This window comes from Lithobates pipiens, unplaced genomic scaffold (assembly GCF_037356315.1).
Source record: "Lithobates pipiens isolate NorthernLeopardFrog02 unplaced genomic scaffold, aLitPip1_a1.2 Scaffold_13, whole genome shotgun sequence".
Lineage (NCBI taxonomy): Eukaryota > Metazoa > Chordata > Amphibia > Anura > Ranidae > Lithobates > Lithobates pipiens.
The window spans coordinates 536445917-536466401 of record NW_027507718.1 but is presented as its reverse complement, the minus strand read 5'-3'; the positions used below and the strand labels follow the sequence as shown (position 1 = coordinate 536466401).

Genomic DNA, 20485 nt, shown 5'->3' with positions numbered 1-20485 from the left:
TAGGACCCCTATTCTGTGAATGAGATTTCTTCATCCCGTCGGTAGGACCCCTATTCTGTGAATGAAATGCCTTCACCCCCTCGGTAGGACCCCCATTCTGTGAATGAGATGCCTTCATCCCCTCGATAGGACCCCTTATCTTGTTAATGAGATGCCTTCATCCCCTCAGTGGGACCCCTATTCTGTGAATGAGATGCCTTCACCCCCTCGGTAGGACCCCTATTCTGTGAATGAGATGCCTTCATCCCCTCGGTAGGACCCCTATTCTGTAAATGAGATGCCTTCATCCCCTCGTTAAGACCCCTATTCTGTGAATGAGATGCCTTCATCCCCTCAGTGGGACCCTTATTCTGTGAATGAGATGCCTTCATCCCCTCCGTAGGACCCCTATTCTGTAAATGAGATGCCTTCCTCCCCTCGGTAGGACCCCTATGTGGAAGGGCCCCGCTGGGTGATGAGTATCATTGAACTGTGGCACAGAAGGTGGTGTGGCCGGGGAGGACCTCCCTGTGTATATAAGGCAGGTGATCTCCCAGAATCAGTCACAGAGGTGAAGCTCCTCGCCGTCCTCTGGTGGAAATGAGAGCGAGGAGGCCGAGAGATTAGAGACTTTCTGCAGAGATTAGAGGGATCAGCCAGCAGGAGTTCATTCCAAGGAAACTTTCCTAGAGACGGCTGCCTGGAGATGGGGCTCCGCAACCTCGGGCTCCTACTGCTGATAGCAACATTCCTGGGGCCCCTGGTCACCTCTGATGACCCTGAAGACCACCCCCATGAAGATCACCCACCAGGTATGTCCCCCCAATCCTTTCTATACCTCCCTACACCTGAAAACTCTGCAGACAAAATATCCCCCGATATCATATTACCATACAGACCCCGATAAGAGAGAGACCCCGATAAGAGAGAGAGACCCCGATAAGAGAGAAACCCCGATAAGAGAGAGACCCCGATAAGAGAGAGACCCCGATAAGAGAGAAACCCTGATAAGAGAGAGACCCCGATAAGAGAGAAACCCCGATAAGAGAGAGACCCCGATAAGAGAGAAACCCTGATAAGAGAGAGACCCCGATAAGAGAGAGAGACCCCGATAAGAGAGAAACCCCGATAAGAGAGAGACCCCGATAAGAGAGAGACCCCGATAAGAGAGAGACCCCGATAAGAGAGAGAGACCCCGATAAGAGAGAAACCCCGATAAGAGAGAGACCCCGATAAGAGAGAAACCCTGATAAGAGAGAGACCCCGATAAGAGAGAGAGACCCCGATAAGAGAGAAACCCCGATAAGAGAGAAACCCCGATAAGAGAGAGACCCCGATAAGAGAGAGACCCCGATAAGAGAGAAACCCTGATAAGAGAGAGACCCCGATAAGAGAGAGAGACCCCGATAAGAGAGAAACCCCGATAAGAGAGAGACCCCGATAAGAGAGAGACCCCGATAAGAGAGAGACCCCGATAAGAGAGACCCCGATAAGAGAGAGACCCCGATAAGAGAGAAACCCTGATAAGAGAGAGACCCCGATAAGAGAGACCCCGATAAGAGAGAGACCCCGATAAGAGAGAGACCCCGATAAGAGAGAAACCCTGATAAGAGAGAGACCCCGATAAGAGAGACCCCGATAAGAGAGAGACCCCGATAAGAGAGAGACCCCGATAAGAGAGAAACCCCGATAAGAGAGAGAGACCCCGATAAGAGAGAAACCCCGATAAGAGAGAGACCCCGATAAGAGAGAGACCCCGATAAGAGAGAAACCCTGATAAGAGAGAGACCCCGATAAGAGAGACCCCGATAAGAGAGAGACCCCGATAAGAGAGAGACCCCGATAAGAGAGAAACCCCGATAAGAGAGAGAGACCCCCGGTGAGTGCTTCACCCCTTGTTATCTGCCCCCCCTCCCCACCCCTGTGATTACTTCAACCCTCATTATCTGCTACTCTGTCATTTCACCCCTCATTATTTGCCCACCCAGAGTCTGCTTCACCCCTCGTTATTCCCACCCCCGGTCACTTCCCCCTCATTATTTGCTACTCTGTGATTTTACCCCTTTTTATCTGCCTCCCAGAGACAACTTCAACCCCGTTATCTGCCCCTCTGTGACCTCACTCCTCATCATATGCCCCTCTGTGACCTCACTCATCATCTACCCCTCTGTGACCTCACTACTCACCATCTGCCCCTCAGTGACCTCACTCCTCATCATCTGCCCCTCTGTGACCTCACTCATCATCTGCCCCTCTGTGACCTCACTCCTCATCATCTGCCCCTCTGTGACCTCACTTCTCACCATCTGCCCCTCTGTGACCTCACTCCTCATCATCTGCCCCTCTGTGACCTCACTCCTCATCATCTGCCCCTCTGTGACCTCACTTCTCACCATCTGCCCCTCTGTGACCTCACTCCTCACCATCTGCCCCTCTTTGACCTCACTCCTCATCATCTGCCCCTCAGTGACCTCACTCCTCACCATCTGTCCCTCTGTGACCTCACTTCTCACCATCTGCCCCTCTGTGACCTCACTCCATATCATCTGCCCCTCAGTGACCTCAATCCTTATCTTCTGCCCCTCTGTGACCTCACTCCATATCATCTGCCCCTCTGTGACCTCACTCCTCATCATCTGCCCCTCTGTGACCTCACTCCTCATCATCTGCCCCTCTGTGACCTCACTCCTCATCATCTGCCCCTCTGTGACCTCACTCCATATCATCTGCCCCTCTGTGACCTCACTCCTCATCTTCTGCCCCTCTGTGACCTCACTCCTCATCATCTGCCCCTCTGTGACCTCACTCAACATCATCTGCCCCTCTGTGACCGCACTACTCACCATCTGCCCCTCAGTGACCTCACTCCTCATCATTTGCCCCTCAGTGACCTCACTCCTCATCATCTGCCCCTCAGTGACCTCACTCCTCTTTATCTGCCCCTCTGTGACCTCACTCCTCATCATCTGCCCCTCAGTGACCTCACTCCATATCATCTGCCCCTCAGTGACCTCACTCCTCATCATCTGCCCCTCAGTGACCTCACTCCCCTTTATCTGCCCCTCTGTGACCTCACTCCATATCATCTACCCCTCTGTGACCTCCCTCCTCATCATCTGCCCCTCTGTGACCTAACTCCTCACCACCTGCCCCTCTGTGACCTCACTCCTCATCACCTGCCCCTCTGTGACCTCACTCCATATCACCTGCCCCTCTGTGACCTCACTCCTCATCACCTGCCCCTCTGTGAGCTCACTCCTCATCATCTGCCCTTCTGTGACCTCACTCCATATCATCTGCCCCTCTGTGACCTCACTCCTCATCATCTGCCCCTCTGTGACCTCACTCCATATCATCTGCCCCTCTGTGACCTCACATCTTATCATCTGCCCCTCTGTGACCTCACTCATCATCTGCCCCTCTGTGACCTCACTCATCATCATCTGCCCCTCTGTGACCTCACATCTTATCATCTGCCCCTCTGTGACCTCACTCATCATCTGCCCCTCTGTGACCTCACTCCTCATCATCTGCCCCTCAGTGACCTCAGTGACCTCACTCCTCACCGTCTGCCCCTCTGTGACCTCACTCATCATCTGCCCCTCTGTGACCTCACTACTCACCATCTGCCCCTCTGTGACCTCACTCATCATCTGCCCCTCTGTGACCTCACTACTCACCATCTGCCCCTCTGGGACCTCAATCCATATCACCTGCCCCTCAGTGACCTCAATCCATATCATCTGCCCCTCTGTGACCTCTCTCCACGTCATCTGCCCCTCTGTGACTTCACTACTCACCATCTGCCCCTCTGTGACCTCACTCCTCATCATCTGCCCCTCTGTGACCTCACTCCTCACCATCTGCCCCTCTGTGACCTCAATCCTCATCATCTGCCCCTCTGTGACCTCACTCCATATCATCTGCCCCTCTGTGACCTCACTCCTCATCATCTGCCCCTCTGTGACCTCACTCCTCACCATCTGCCCCTCTGTGACCTCACTCCTCATCATCTGCCCCTCTGTGACCTCACTCCTCATCATCTGCCCCTCAGTGACCTCAGTGACCTCACTCCTCACCGTCTGCCCCCCTGTGACCTCACTCATCATCTGCCCCTCTGTGACCTCAATCCATATCACCTGCCCCTCAGTGACCTCAATCCACGTCATCTGCCCCTCTGTGACCTCACTCCACGTCATCTGCCCCTCTGTGACCTCACTCCACGTCATCTGCCCCTCTGTGACTTCACTACTCACCATCTGCCCCTCTGTGACCTCACTCCATATCACCTGCCCCTAAGTGACCTCACTCCTCATCATCTGTCCCTCTGTGACCTCACTCCATATCATCTGCCCCTCTGTGACCTCACTCTATATCACCTGCCCCTCTGTGACCTCACTCCTCATCATCTGCCCCTCTGTGACCTCACTCCATATCATCTGCCCCTCTGTGACCTCACTCCATATCACCTGCCCCTCTGTGACCTCACTCCTCACCATCTGTCCCTCTGTGACCTCACTCCATATCATCTGCCCCTCTGTGACCTCACTCCTCATCATCTGCCCCTCTGTGACCTTACTCCTCACCATCTGTCCCTCTGTGACCTCACTCCATATCATCTGCCCCTCTGTGACCTCACTCCTCATCATCTGCCCCTCTGTGACCTTACTCCTCACCATCTGTCCCTCTGTGACCTCACTCCTCACCATCTGTCCCTCTGTGACCTCACTCCATATCATCTGCCCCTCTGTGACCTCACTCCTCATCATCTGCCCCTCTGTGACCTCACTCCTCACCATCTGTCCCTCTGTGACCTCACTCCTCACCATCTGTCCCTCTGTGACCTCACTCCTTACCATCTGCCCCTCTGTGACCTCACTCATCATCATCTGCCCCTCTGTGACCTCACTCCTCATCATCTGCCCCTCTGTGACCTTACTCCTCACCATCTGTCCCTCTGTGACCTCACTCCTCACCATCTGCCCCTCTGTGACCTCACTCCTCACCATCTGCCCCTCTGTGACCTCACTCCTCATCATCTGCCCCTCTGTGACCTCACTCCTCATCATCTGCCCCTCTGTGACCTCACTCCATATCATCTGCCCCTCTGTGACCTCACTCCTCATCATCTGCCCCTCTGTGACCTCACTCCTCACCATCTGCCCCTCTGTGACCTCACTGCTCATCATCTGCCCCTCTGTGACCTCACTCCTCATCATCTGCCCCTCTGTGACCTCACTCCTCATCATCTGCCCCTCTGTGACCTCACTCCTCACCATCTGCCCCTCTGTGACCTCACTCCTCATCATCTGCCCCTCTGTGACCTCACTCCTCATCATCTGCCCCTCTGTGACCTCACTCCTCACCATCTGCCCCTCTGTGACCTCACTCCTCATCATCTGCCCCTCTGTGACCTCGCTCCATATCATCTGCCCCTCTGTGACCTCACTCCTCACCATCTGCCCCTCTGTGACCTCACTCCTCACCATCTGCCCCTCTGTGACCTCACTCCATATCACCTGCCCCTCTGTGACCTCACTCCTCACCATCTGCCCCTCTGTGACCTCACTCCTCACCATCTGCCCCTCTGTGACCTCACTCCATATCACCTGCCCCTCTGTGACCTCACTCCTCATCATCTGCCCCTCTGTGACCTCACTCCTCATCATCTGCCCCTCTGTGACCTCACTCCTCATCATCTGCCCCTCTGTGACCTCACTCCTCACCATCTGCCCCTCTGTGACCTCACTCCTCATCATCTGCCCCTCTGTGACCTCACTCCTCATCATCTGCCCCTCTGTGACCTAACTCCTCACCATCTGCCCCTCTGTGACCTCACTCCTCATCATCTGCCCCTCTGTGACCTCGCTCCATATCATCTGCCCCTCTGTGACCTCACTCCTCACCATCTGCCCCTCTGTGACCTCACTCCTCACCATCTGCCCCTTTGTGACCTCACTCCATATCACCTGCCCCTCTGTGACCTCACTCCTCACCATCTGCCCCTCTGTGACCTCACTCCTCATCATCTGCCCCTCAGTGAAGCCATTATTCCAGCCAGTGCTGTGATGACCCTCCTATGAGTTCCTGGAGGCCCCTCTACTGCCCTCCTGGTGGAGGTGCTGTATCTTCTTGATGGACCTCATATGTCCTCCTGGTGGACATTCTTTGGGGAAGCTCCTACACTTCTTCACAACCTGCTTATACCCTCTACGAGACCTTCATGTGCCTCCCAGGTCAGTATCTAATTCTTTCCTGGGGCCCTGTTAATGCCCTCCTGGCAGCCTTTCTATGGTTCCTGGGGCCCTCTAATGTCTTCTAATGATAGCTTTCCTATGCCTTCAGCCATGGCAGCCCTCCAATGCTTACTGGTAGCTTTTTAAGTCTTTCTTGGGGCCACCTATACCTTCCTGGTGGCCATCCTGTGCTTCCCTGATGGCCTCCTATGCCTCCCTGATGGCCTCCTATACCTCCCTGATGGCCTCCTATGCCTCCCTGATGGCCTCCTATGCCTTCCTGGTGGCCATCCTGTGCCTCCCTGATGGCCTCCTATGCCTCCCTGATGGCCTCCTATGCCTTCCTGATGGCCTCCTATACCTTCCTGGTGGCCATCCTGTGCTTCCCTGATGGCCTCCTATGCCTCCCTGATGGCCTCCTATACCTTCCTGGTGGCCATCCTGTGCTTCCCTGATGGCCTCCTATGCCTCCCTGATGGCCTCCTATGCCTCCCTGATGGCCTCCTATGCCTCCCTGATGGCCTCCTATACCTTCCTGATAGCCTCCTATGCCTCCCTGATGGCCTCCTATGCCTCCCTGATGGCCTCCTATACCTTCCTGATGGCCTCCTATGCCTCCCTGATGGCCTCCTATACCTTCCTGATGGCCTCATATGCCTCCCCGATGGCCTCCTATACCTTCCTCGTGGCCTCCTATGCCTTCCTGATGGCCATCCTATACCTTCCTGGTGGCCATCCTATACCTTCCTGATGGCCTCCTATGCCTCCCTGATGGCCTCCTATGCCTCCCTGATGGCCTCCTATGCCTCCCTGATGGCCTCCTATACCTTCCTGGTGGCCTCCTATGCCTCCCTGATGGCCTCCTCTACCTTCCTGATGGCCATCCTATACCTTCCTGGTGGCCATCCTATACCTTCCTGGTGGCCTCCTATGCCTCCCTGATGGCCATCCTTTGCCTCCCTGATGGCCTCCTATGCCTCCCTGATGGCCTCCTATGCCTCCCTGATGGCCTCCTATACCTTCCTGGTGGCCTCCTATGCCTCCCTGGTGGTCTCCTATACCTTCCTGATGGCCATCCTATACCTTCCTGATGGCCATCCTATACCTTCCTGATGGCCTCCTATGCCTCCCTGATGGCCTCCTATGCCTCCCTGTTGGCCTCCTATGCTTCCCTGATGGCCTCCTATACCTTCCTGATGGCCTCCTATGCTTCCCTGATGGCCTCCTATGCCTCCCTGATGGCCTCCTATGCCTCCCTGATGGCCTCCTATACCTTCCTGGTGGCCTCCTATGCCTCCCTGGTGGTCTCCTATACCTTCCTGATGGCCATCCTATACCTTCCTGATGGCCATCCTATACCTTCCTGATGGCCTCCTATGCCTCCCTGATGGCCTCCTATGCCTCCCTGTTGGCCTCCTATGCTTCCCTGATGGCCTCCTATACCTTCCTGATGGCCTCCTATGCTTCCCTGATGGCCTCCTATGCCTCCCTGTTGGCCTCCTATGCTTCCCTGATGGCCTCCTATGCCTCCCTGATGGCCTCCTATGCTTCCCTGATGGCCTCCTATGCCTCCCTGATGGCCTCCTATGCTTCCCTGATGGCCTCCTATGCCTCCCTGATGGCCTCCTATACCTTCCTGATGGCCTCCTATACCTTCCTGGTGGCCATCCTATACCTTCCTGGTGGCCATCCTATGCCTCCCTGATGGCCTCCTATGCTTCCCTGATGGCCTCCTATACCTTCCTGATGGCCTCCTATACCTTCCTGATGGCCTCCTATGCCTCCCTGATGGCCTCCTATGCCTCCCTGATGGCCTCCTATGCTTCCCTGATGGCCTCCTATACCTTCCTGATGGCCTCCTATACCTTCCTGATGGCCTCCTATGCCTCCCTGATGGCCTCCTATGCTTCCCTGATGGCCTCCTATGCCTCCCTGATGGCCTCCTATGCCTTCCTGATGGCCTCCTATACCTTCCTGATGGCCTCCTATGCCTCCCTGATGGCCTCCTATGCTTCCCTGATGGCCTCCTATACCTTCCTGATGGCCTCCTATACCTTCCTGATGGCCTCCTATGCCTCCCTGATGGCCTCCTATGCCTCCCTGATGGCCTCCTATGCTTCCCTGATGGCCTCCTATACCTTCCTGATGGCCTCCTATACCTTCCTGATGGCCTCCTATGCCTCCCTGATGGCCTCCTATGCTTCCCTGATGGCCTCCTATGCCTCCCTGATGGCCTCCTATGCCTTCCTGATGGCCTCCTATACCTTCCTGATGGCCTCCTATGCCTCCCTGATGGCCTCCTATGCTTCCCTGATGGCCTCCTATGCCTCCCTGATGGCCTCCTATGCTTCCCTGATGGCCTCCTATGCCTCGTGGCCTGGTGTCTAATGTGATAGAGCTAGACCAATAGAAGTGAAGTCTGATGGGTTTACAATGGAGTGAGTCATGGATACCCCAACGGCGGGGGGGAGAAGGTGAGATAATTGTCAGATAAGTAGATGCAGGGTGACAACCATGAGATAATGGCCTGGAGAGAGATAAGAGATAATGGTCTAGAGATATGAGATGAGGATAGAAGGAGATATATAATATGGGGAGGGGTATTATGTCCTCTTGGGATTCCCGGCTATTTGCTCTGTATGTTCCTGGTTGGGGGACACGACACCCGGGATTTCATCTCCCATCGGATAAACACCAGGCTGTGGCCTCCCCCTCCAACCTTTCCTCCATGACATCTAGAAAACCTCCGGGGTGCCCACCATAAACTACCCCAGTGAGGGTCCTGGGGCTGGCAGAGGACCTCTTCATACTTCAAATCCCTGTTCATTCCTCCATCACTTTCTGTGTGAAATCTTTCTTCCATCCACCTGGAGTACGTTGGTGTGACTCCATGCATGCACTGGAGGGGGGGGGGGTTGGTGTTCCTTATGTTGGGATATCTGGAAATAGTTTGGGCTCATGTTTTACACAAGGGAATGATCTCATGATATGGATGGTATAGCCCAGTTTTACCAAGCATGCCGACCCCTCCCGGGGCAGATTCTCCAACTGGCCCGGTCCATGCCAACTTCTTCAAATGGTACTTCAGTGGTTGGTAAAGCTCCCCCAGGCATGCAATAATTGGGCATCACTTCAGAGTATAGACTTAAGGGGTGTTCTCTTCTCAGTGTCCGTATTTCCTAGGTGTCCACCTATTACATGGTCTATCACCATCCCCCGGTAAGGCTTGGGGTGACCAATCTTTACTGGGGGATGGTATTGTTGTGGGCTTTTTTTATAAATGTATGTTGTTAGTTGCACCCCAGTGTCAGTTTTGCTGTAATACACTCATGTGAGGGTATCGGCACATACAGACATTGGATCAAGACCTTTGGATATGGAAACCTTCCCGTGGACACGGCGGATCTGTTTGCTCTTTTGAGGATGTTTGTTTATGCCTCACCAAGGGACTGACCACTCCATGGTGACCGCATCTAAACTCCTAAGTAAGCAGATCTGTGTACATGGGAACCATAGTATAACCATACAAAGTTATGAGCCATGATAGAGTACGGCTCCCATCATTGGTAGCGGTGGGGGTGGGCACACGATTGTGTTCAGAGCCATGTAAGTAGTGTTCATGTTGTGAGACCTTTGTGTCTCACAAGAGACTGGCCACTCCATGGTGACCTCATCTAAACTCCTATGTAAGCAGATCTGTGTACATGGGAACCATAGTATAACCATACAAAGTTATGAGCCATGATAGAGTACGGCTCCCATCATTGGTAGCGGTGGGGGTGGGCACACGGTCGTGTACAGAGCCATGTAAGTAGTGTTCATGTTGTGAGACCTTTGTGTCTCACAAGAGACTGGCCACTCCATGGTGACCGCATCTAAACTCCTATGTAAGCAGATCTGTGTACATGGGAACCATAGTATAACCATACAAAGTTATGAGCCATGATAGAGTACGGCTCCCATCATTGGTAGCGGTGGGGGTGGGCACACGATCGTGTTCAGAAAATGCTTTGCTTATAGGAGAAGCTTATAATTTCCAGCACAGAATTAGTCCATGTAATAGGAGGACACCTAGGGGACGGAGGACACTGATAGGAGAACACCCCCCGAGGACATATTGTAAAGTGACGCCCAATTATTGCAGCCCTGGGGGAGCTTTACCAACCAGGGAATCCGTCATGTATGGTGGGGTGGGGACAACCCGGTATGAGGATGGGTGGGATTTCTTCTCTCATCTCTAGGCCCCGCCCACCTTCATCATCAGGCCCAGGCCCCACATTTTGTAGATTCCCCCCATCTTCAGGGCTTTTGTCCATCTGCTCTTCACCTCCCCCAGGTGGTGGTCATCTATGGACATCTAATGTCGTCATCAGTCACACCAAGTCTCCCCTCCCCCATCACATTCATAAGAGTCAGGGCTGATTGCACTGGGGGACCATCTTCCTTTCCCACGTCCTCCTCCAATGAGTAGAACATACCCCTCCCCCCATACTGTCTAATATGAGGTCCATGTCCATCCAATCAGACCGGCCCGTCTACTACATAGATGATGGAAATGATATAATGTACAATCAGCTTAAGTCTATTACACCGAGGGGCAACCGGTCCGTATAGGATAGAAATAAGAGGTTCTAATGACCGGTCCGTATAGGATGGAAATGGCAGGGAATCAGAGTGAGGGGAGATCCAATGAGAGTGAGGAGAGATCCAATGAGAGTGAGGGGGAGATCCAATCAGAGTGAGGGGGAGATCCAATCAGAGTGAGGGGGAGATCCAATCAGAAAGAGGGGGGAGATCCAATCAGAGTGAGGGGGGAGATCCAATCAGAGTGAGGGGGAGATCCAATCAGAGTGAGGGGGAGATCCAATCAGAGTGAGGGGGGAGATCCAATCAGAGTGAGGGGGAGATCCAATCAGAGTGAGGGGGAGATCCAATCAGAGTGAGGGGGGAGATCCAATCAGAGTGAGGGGGGAGATCCAATCAGTGTGAGGGGGGAGATCCAATCAGAGTGAGGGGGAGATCCAATCAGAGTGAGGGGGAGATCCAATCAGAACGTTGATCTTGTGCCTTCTCTGGTTTCAGGTCCTCCTCACGGTCACTGGAGTTACACTGGTGAGTTATTTTTTGTTCCGATATTTATCTACCAATGAAGGTTCCACCTCGGGCCCCGCCTACCATGGAGTCTCACTTCTTTTGCTGCATCCAATATAATGATAAAGAATTGTCACAGATGTACAAATCACTTACCTGTCCAGGGATCCTCACCTGAGACAATTCTCCAATCAGGGGCCGGCATCTTAAGTAAGGGAAAGCGGTCTCCTACTGATTGGTTGCTAGAGGTTACTGCACATCATTACTGCTCACTGATTGGTTGCTAGAGGTTACTGCACATCATTACTGCTCACTGATTGGTTGCTAGAGGTTACTGCACATCATTGCTGCTCACTGATTGGTTGCTAGAGGTTACTGCACATCATTGCTGCTCACTGATTGGTTGATAGAGGTTACTGTGCATCATTACTGCTCACTGATTGTTGAGGTTCCTGCATGTCATTACTGCTCACTGGTTGGTTGCTAGAGGTTACTGCACATCATTACTGCTCACTGATTGGTTGCTAGAGGTTACTGCATGTCATTATTGTTCACTGATTGGTTGCTAGAGGTTACTGCACGTCATTACTGCTCACTGATTGGTGGTTAGAGGTTACTAAACATCATTACTGCTCACTGATTAGTTGCTAAAGCTTACTGCATGTCATTACTGCTCACTGATTGGTTGCTAGAGGTTACTGCACATCATTACTGCTCACTGATTGGTTGATAGAGGTTATGGCACATCATTACTGCTCACTGTGAAGCATCGTGCAGAGCTGAGCTGTGATAATATACTGGGAATAATATCCACATGTAGAACGGACAATGACTGATAATAAATCAATATGTGTCACACATATACCATATACAAATGAATGAATAATGAGTTCATGCTCTATACTTGTGGACAATTAGTAAACAATGACAAAGTGGTCTGAAAAGTGATTCACAGTCCTCTGAAGAGTGATTCACATTCTTCCAAAAAAGTACTAGATAATAAAGTGCTCTGTGAAGTAAACAAACAATAAAAGCTAAAGTGACTTCCTTTCTTCTGTGTAAACACCATATAAAGTGGCGTGTGCTTTTCTTTACTGGTGACCCCGAGGCCTTCTGTGACTCTGAGGCCTTCCGTGACCCTGAGGCCTCCCATGACCTCAAGGCCTTCCGTGACCCTGAGGCCTTCCATGACCCTGAGGCCTTCCATGACCCCAAGACCTTTACATGACCCTGAGGCCTTCCATGACCTGAGGCCTTCCATGACCCTGAGGCCTTCAATGACCTGAGGCCTTCCATGACCCCAAGACCTTCCATGACCCCGAGACCTCCCGTGACCCCATGGACTTCTGTGACCCCGAGGCCTTCCATGACCCCAAGACCTTCCATGACCCTGAGACCTCCTGTGACCCCAAGGCTTTCCGTGACCCCAAGACCTTCCGTGACCCCGAGACCTTCTGTGACCCCAAGGCCTTCCATGCCATGGTGATGATGGACGGCCTCTCACCTCAAGGTTGGGGGATAACAGTGTGGGTGTTCTAATCACAGATGGCTCTTGTGGTGGTCGGAGCTCCTATGATTGTATATTCCCATTATTGCTCCTTATCAATGTGGTGTCACTTCTCTTATTACACATAAATGTGGAAGATGGTGAGGGGAAGAAGAGAGGGATCCCAGGATAGAACTTGATTTATTTAATAAAAATGGTGAATACATGTACTCACATTCACAAAGTAAATTACAGTCATCAATCCGATTACCACGAGATCGCCGGCATCACTTCCGGTGCCTCTACGTCCCTACGTGTGTCGTCACGGTTATGTGACTTCCTCAGGGGATGTGTAGGGCGCTGGAGGTGTCCCTAAATATGTTCAGTTAGGGAGCTAATTGGACAGCCATTTTCTTGCGGCCAGATAGAGGATGTATTACGGCGGCCATTTTCCCATAGATGTTAACATGGGAAATCAATAGCGGCCATTTCTGTGTAGCCTGGCATTACTACCCTGTTTCCCTGAAAATAAGACCTAGCGTGATTGTCGGAGATGGCTGCAATATAAGCCCTACCCCCCAAATAAGCCCCAGTTAAAGGGTAGGTCTTATTTTCGGGGTAGGGCTTATTTGGGGTGTAGGGCTTATATTGCAGCCATCACCAACAATCAAGCTAGGTCTTATTTTCGGGGGGAAACAGGGTATATAGAATGACAGCCATTTTGTCAGTGATACTATGATATATTGTACCTGCCAGATACTTATAAGGAAAAGGGAATGTAAAACATTAATAAAATATCATAAAATATCCATAAAAACCTAAGATTACAGACCCAAAGGACAGGGGAATGGACTAAAAGTAATAAGGCATTAGATTGATAAGGAGCCATTCCAATATTGGGAATATACAATCACAGGAGCTCCGACCACCACCGAGAGCCATCTGTGGTCAGAACACACATTGTTATCCCCCTTGAGGTAAGAGGAAAAACATCATCACAGGGTACGGCACGGAAGGCCTCGGGGTCACGGAAGGTCTTGGGGTCATGGATGGTCTCGGGGTCACGGAAGGCCTCGGGGTCATGGAAGAACTTGGGGTCACGGAAGCTCTTGGGGTCACAGAAGGCCCCGGGTCACAGAAGGCCTCAGGGTCACGGAAGACCTCTGGGTCACGAAAGGTCTTGGGGTCATGGAAGGCCTCGGGGCCATGGAAGGCCTCGGGGCCACGGAAGGCCTCGGGGTCACAGAAGGCCTCAGGGTCACGAAAGGCCTCTGAGTCACGAAAGGTCTTGGGGTCACGGAAGGCCTCGGGGTCACAAGTAAAGAAAAGCACACGCCACTTTATATGGTGTTTGCACAGAAGAAAGGAAGTCACTTTGTATTTTATTCTTTGTTTACTTCACAGAGCACTTTATTATCTAGTACTTTTTTGGAAGAATGTGAATCACTCTTCAGAGCATTTTGTCGTTATTTTTATTTTTTCACTTTTTCATTGTTTACTAATTGTCTACAAGTATAGAACATAAATTCATTATTCATTCATCTATATATGGTATATGTGTGGCACATATTGATTTATTATCAGTCATTGTCCATTCTACATGTGGATATTATTCCCAGTATATTATCACATCTCAGCTCAGCACGATGCTTCACAGTGAGCAGTAATGATGTGCAGTAACCTCTAGCAACCAATCAGTGAGCAGTAATGATGTGCAGTAACCTCTAGCAACCAATCAGTGAGCAGTAATGATGTGCAGTAACCTCTAGCAACCAATCAGTGAGCAGTAATGATGTGCAGTAACCTCTAGCAACCAATCAGTGAGCAGTAATGATGTGCAGTAACCTCTAGCAACCAATCAGTGAGCAGTAATGATGTGCAGTAACCTATAGCAACCAATCAGTGAGCAGTAATGATGTGCAGTAACCTCTAGCAACCAATCAGTGAGCAGTAATGATGTGCAGTAACCTATAGCATATTATCACAGCTCCATTCTTCACTTTCCTTCTGGTGACGCCTCCCAGCGCTCGGCACCAGCTATTTAGTTGTAGTTTTTCTCTTTGATACAGCGGGGGGAATACTTACATGATAATTACTGCTTGGTTACTAGAGGTTACAGCACATGATTACTACTCACTCATTGGCTGCTAGAGGTTACAGCACATCATTACTGCTCACTGATTGGCTGCTAGAGGTTACAGCACATCATCTCCTCACTGATTGGCTGCTAGAGGTTACAGCACATCATTACTGCTCACTGATTGGCTGCTAGAGGTTACAGCACATCGTTACTGCTCACTGATTGGCTGCTAGAGGTTACAGCACATGATTGCCGCTCGCTGATTGGCTGCTAAAGGTTACAGAACATCATTACTGCTCACTGATTGGCTGTTAAAGGTTATAGCACATCATCCCCTCACCGCCTGCACATCATGGGGGAGGGGAGGGTGTGATTAGTGGTAGTGATGATTTTTTTAATGACTACCAATATAAAGAGTTTCAACGCTGACCACCAATTTAATAAGGGTTTACACTGACCACCAATGTAATAGAAGCAGTCACAGTAACCACCAATATAAGAGGAACCTTCACACTGACCACCAATGGCCACTAGTGTGAATGAAAGGATTCTATACCAAGCCCCAATGTAATGAGAAGATTTACACTGACCACCAATGTAATGGTAAGATTTACACTGACCACCAATGTAATGGTAAGATTTACACTGACCACCAATGTAATGGTAAGATTTATAGCAGATACTCAGCAGTGCCACCAATTGTTAAATGTATCTGCTGACATGTGCTGTGATTTATAAAAAGTGTTCGGGACTTTCTTCTGCATTTCTAGTGCATAGAGCAGCCCATGACCTCAGGGGACACGATATACATATCAATGCCACGATTCACGTCTATTTACATATCAATGCCGTGCTCCACGACTATTTACATATCAATGCCACGATTCACGTCTATTTACATATCAATGCCACGCTCCCCGACTATTTACATATCAATGCCATGCTCCCCGACTATTTACATATCATTGCCGTGCTCCACGACTATTTACATATCAATGCTGCGCTCCACGACTATTTACATATCAATGCCGCACTCCATGGCTATTTACATATCAATGCCGTGCTCCCCGACTATTTACATATCAATGCCGCGCTCCACGACTATTTACATATCAATGCCGCGCTCCACAGCTATTTACATATCAATGCCATGCTCCCCGACTATTTACATATCATTGGCGTGCTCCACGACTATTTACATATCAATGCCGCGCTCCACGACTATTTACATATCAATGCCGCACTCCATGGCTATTTACATATCTATGCCGCGCTCCCCGACTATTTACATATCAATGCTGCGCTCCACGACTATTTACATATCAATGCCGCGCTCCACAGCTATTTACATATCAATGCCATGCTCCCCGACTATTTACATATCAATGCCGCGCTCCACGGCTATTTACATATCAATGCCATGCTCCCCGACTATTTACATATCAATGCCGCACTCCATGGCTATTTACATATCAATGCCACGCTCTGCAACTATTTACATATCAATGCCATGCTCCCCGACTATTTACATATCAATGCCGTGCTCCACGACTATTTACATATCAATGTCGCGCTCCACGACTATTTACATATCAATGCCGCGCTCCACGACTATTTAAATATCAATGCCATGCTCCCCGACTATTTACATATCAATGCCGCGCTCTATGACTATTTACATATCAATGCCGCGCTCCCCGACTATTTACATATCAATGCCGCGCTCCACGACTATTTACATATCAATGCCGCGCTCCACGACTATTTACATATCAATGCCGCGCTCCACGACTATTTACATATCAATGCCGCGCTCCCCGACTATTTACATATCAATGCCGCGCTCCACGACTATTTACATATCAATGTCGCGCTCTACGACTATTTACATATCAATGCCGCGCTCCACGACTATTTACATATCAATGTCGCGCTCTACGACTATTTACATATCAATGCTGCGCTCCACGACTATTTACATATCAATGTCGCGCTCCACGACTATTTACATATCAATGCCGCGCTCCCCGACTATTTACATATCAATGCCGCGCTCCACGACTATTTACATATCAATGCCGCGCTCCACGACTATTTACATATCAATGCCGCGCTCCCCGACTATTTACATATCAATGTCGCGCTCTACGACTATTTACATATCAATGCCGCGCTCCACGACTATTTACATATCAATGCCGCGCTCCACGACTATTTACATATCAATGCCGCGCTCCACGACTATTTACATATCAATGCCGCGCTCCACGACTATTTACATATCAATGCCGCGCTCCACGACTATTTACATATCAATGCCGCGCTCTACGACTATTTACATATCAATGCCGCGCTCTACGACTATTTACATATCAATGCCGCGCTCCACGACTATTTACATATCAATGCCGCGCTCCACGACTATTTACATATCAATGCCGCGCTCCACGACTATTTACATATCAATGCCGCGCTCCCCGACTATTTACATATCAATGCCGCGCTCCACGACTATTTACATATCAATGTCGCGCTCTACGACTATTTACATATCAATGTCGCGCTCCCCGACTATTTACATATCAATGCCGCGCTCCACGACTATTTACATATCAATGCCGCGCTCCACGACTATTTACATATCAATGTCGCGCTCCACGACTATTTACATATCAATGTCGCGCTCCCCGACTATTTACATATCAATGCCGCGCTCTACGACTATTTACATATCAATGCCGCGCTCCACGACTATTTACATATCAATGCCGCGCTCCACGACTATTTACATATCAATGCCGCGCTCCACGACTATTTACATATCAATGCCGCGCTCCACGACTATTTACATATCAATGCCGCGCTCCCCGACTATTTACATATCAATGTCGCGCTCCACGACTATTAACATATCAATGCCGCGCTCCACGACTATTTAAATATCAATGTCGCGCTCCACGACTATTTACATATCAATGCCGCGCTCTACGACTATTTACATATCAATGCCGCGCTCCACGACTATTTACATATCAATGCCGGTTATTTACATGTAAACACAGGTCTGCAGGGCAGTCATCTGTACACAATAATAGGGCAGAGCTGGGCAGCATTATTACCAGCACTTCACACTGAGATATCAGGACACAGCACAGGACTAAAACCTCAAGGGATGAAGGGAATTTAAACCAGGATAGTTGGCAAGTATGAGGCAACTGATTTGGGCCCCACAACATGGGGCCCTGGACAGCTGCCCCTTTTGCCCTGCCTTAAAGATGGCCATGGGTGTCAGTAGAAGTCTGGCCAATAAAGGACAGGCAGACTGTGCAGGGGGGGCAGAAAATTGTGTGGTTTCAGGTGATGAATGGTCCTTCTTTTCAGGAGAGATTCCATCATTGTCATTACAATGGAGGTTAGACTGACCGAGGCTGTAGAGAGAAGTGGGGATGATGGGGGTGATGGGCCATACAGGGGGTAGGAGGGAAATGGATGACATAAGAAGTGGGGGGTAAATATTCCCCTGGCTGCCAGACATTGAGGCCGCGTACACACGCGCGGACTGTTCGCCCAACTTTGTCCGTCAAACAGTTTCGGCAAACAGTCCGCTCAAAATTAGCATGGACGGACATGGCCACACACGACGGACGAACAGTTTGCTGAAACCGTGCGCGATGACGTGAACGGCACGTACGACGGGACGAAAAATACGACGTCCTATACACTGCATTATAACTTTCGGCGTGAAAATCCTTTCTGAGCATGCGCGCAACTTTGTTTGACGAGCAAGCCTACACACGAGGGGACTGTTCGCTGAAACAGAGTTTCAGCGGACAGTTTTTCGGAATTTCCGAAAAACCTTGTTCAGCGGACTGTTCGCTGAAACTGTCCGCTGAAAGCCCACACACGAGCGGACTGTCCGCCGAAACACTGTTCAGCGGACAAAGTTGAGCGAACAGTCCCCGCGTGTGTACGCGGCCTGATAAGACTCCTTTCCCACTATGACTCCAATACTGGCAATGAGCCGTCACCTGACACAGTATGACGGGATCAGCGAGGGGTTAATATTTCACCAGAATAAAATCAGAGACAGTTAATGAATAACCGATTATTACAATCCATCCTAACCGTACAATAACAGCCCACACCTTCCTATCTACACACCGCGCCTCCCCCGCCACACCTGTCTGTACACTATTCCATGTATACCTCCTCTACTGTGTATATATATCAATGTACCCATTCATTCCCAGCACACAAAGATGTCTGTATACCCTCACCTGTATATACACCTTCCCTCGTCTGTATACCCTCACCTGTATATACATCTTCCCTCGTCTGTATACCCTCACCTGTATATACATCTTCCCTCGTCTGTATACCATCACCTGTATATATATCTTCCGTTATCTGTATACCCTCACCTGTATATACATCTTCCCTTGTCTGTATACCCTCACCTGTATATACATCTTCCCTTGTCTGTATACCCTCACCTGTATATACATCTTCCCTTGTCTGTATACCCTCACCTGTATATACATCTTCCCTTGTTTGTATACCCTCACCTGTATATACATTCCTCCCTTATCTGTATACCCTCACCTGTATATACATCTTCCCTTGTCTGTATACCCTCACCTGTATATACATCTTCCCTTGTCTGTATACCCTCACCTGTATATACATCTTCCCTTGTTTGTATACCCTCACCTGTATATACATTCCTCCCTTATCTGTATACCCTCACCTGTATATACATCTTCCCTTGTCTGTATACCCTCACCTGTATATACATCTTCCCTTGTCTGTATACCCTCACCTGTATATACATCTTCCCTTGTCTGTATACCCTCACCTGTATATACATCTTCCCTCGTCTGTATACCCTCACCTGTATATACATCTTCCCTCGTCTGTATACCCTCACCTGTATATACATCTTCCCTCGTCTGTATACCCTCACCTGTATATACATCTTCCCTCGTCTGTATACCATCACCTGTATATATATCTTCCGTTATCTGTATACCCTCACCTGTATATACATCTTCCCTTGTCTGTATACCCTCACCTGTATATACATCTTCCCTTGTCTGTATACCCTCACCTGTATATACATTCCTCCCTTATCTGTATACCCTCACCTGTATATACATCTTCCCTTGTCTGTATACCCTCACCTGTATATACATCTTCCCTTGTCTGTATACCCTCACCTGTATATACATCTTCCCTTGTTTGTATACCCTCACCTGTATATACATTCCTCCCTTATCTGTATACCCTCACCTGTATATACATCTTCCCTTGTCTGTATACCCTCACCTGTATATACATCTTCCCTTGTCTGTATACCCTCACCTGTATATACATCTTCCCTTGTTTGTATACCCTCACCTGTATATACATTCCTCCCTTATCTGTATACCCTCACCTGTATATACATCTTCCCTTGTCTGTATACCCTCACCTGTATATACATCTTCCCTTGTCTGTATACCCTCACCTGTATATACATCTTCCCTTGTCTGTATACCCTCACCTGTATATACATCTTCCCTCGTCTGTATACCCTCACCTGTATATACACCTTCCCTCGTCTGTATACCCTCA

The 20485-nt window shown here is 50.0% G+C and overlaps 1 protein-coding gene across 2 annotated transcripts in view; it reads left to right on the top strand.

Moving 5' to 3' along the window:
- The first annotated feature begins 529 nt into the window (after positions 1-529).
- Positions 530-20485, top strand: part of CA9 (carbonic anhydrase 9) — a 75601-nt gene continuing 55645 nt past the window's right edge. For both annotated transcript variants that reach the window (XM_077478235.1, XM_077478234.1), the window contains exons 1-2: positions 530-791; positions 11298-11327. In XM_077478235.1, the coding sequence (XP_077334361.1) occupies positions 686-791; positions 11298-11327 (136 nt within the window). In that variant the 5' untranslated portion in view covers positions 530-685. The remainder of the gene's footprint in view (positions 792-11297; positions 11328-20485) is intronic.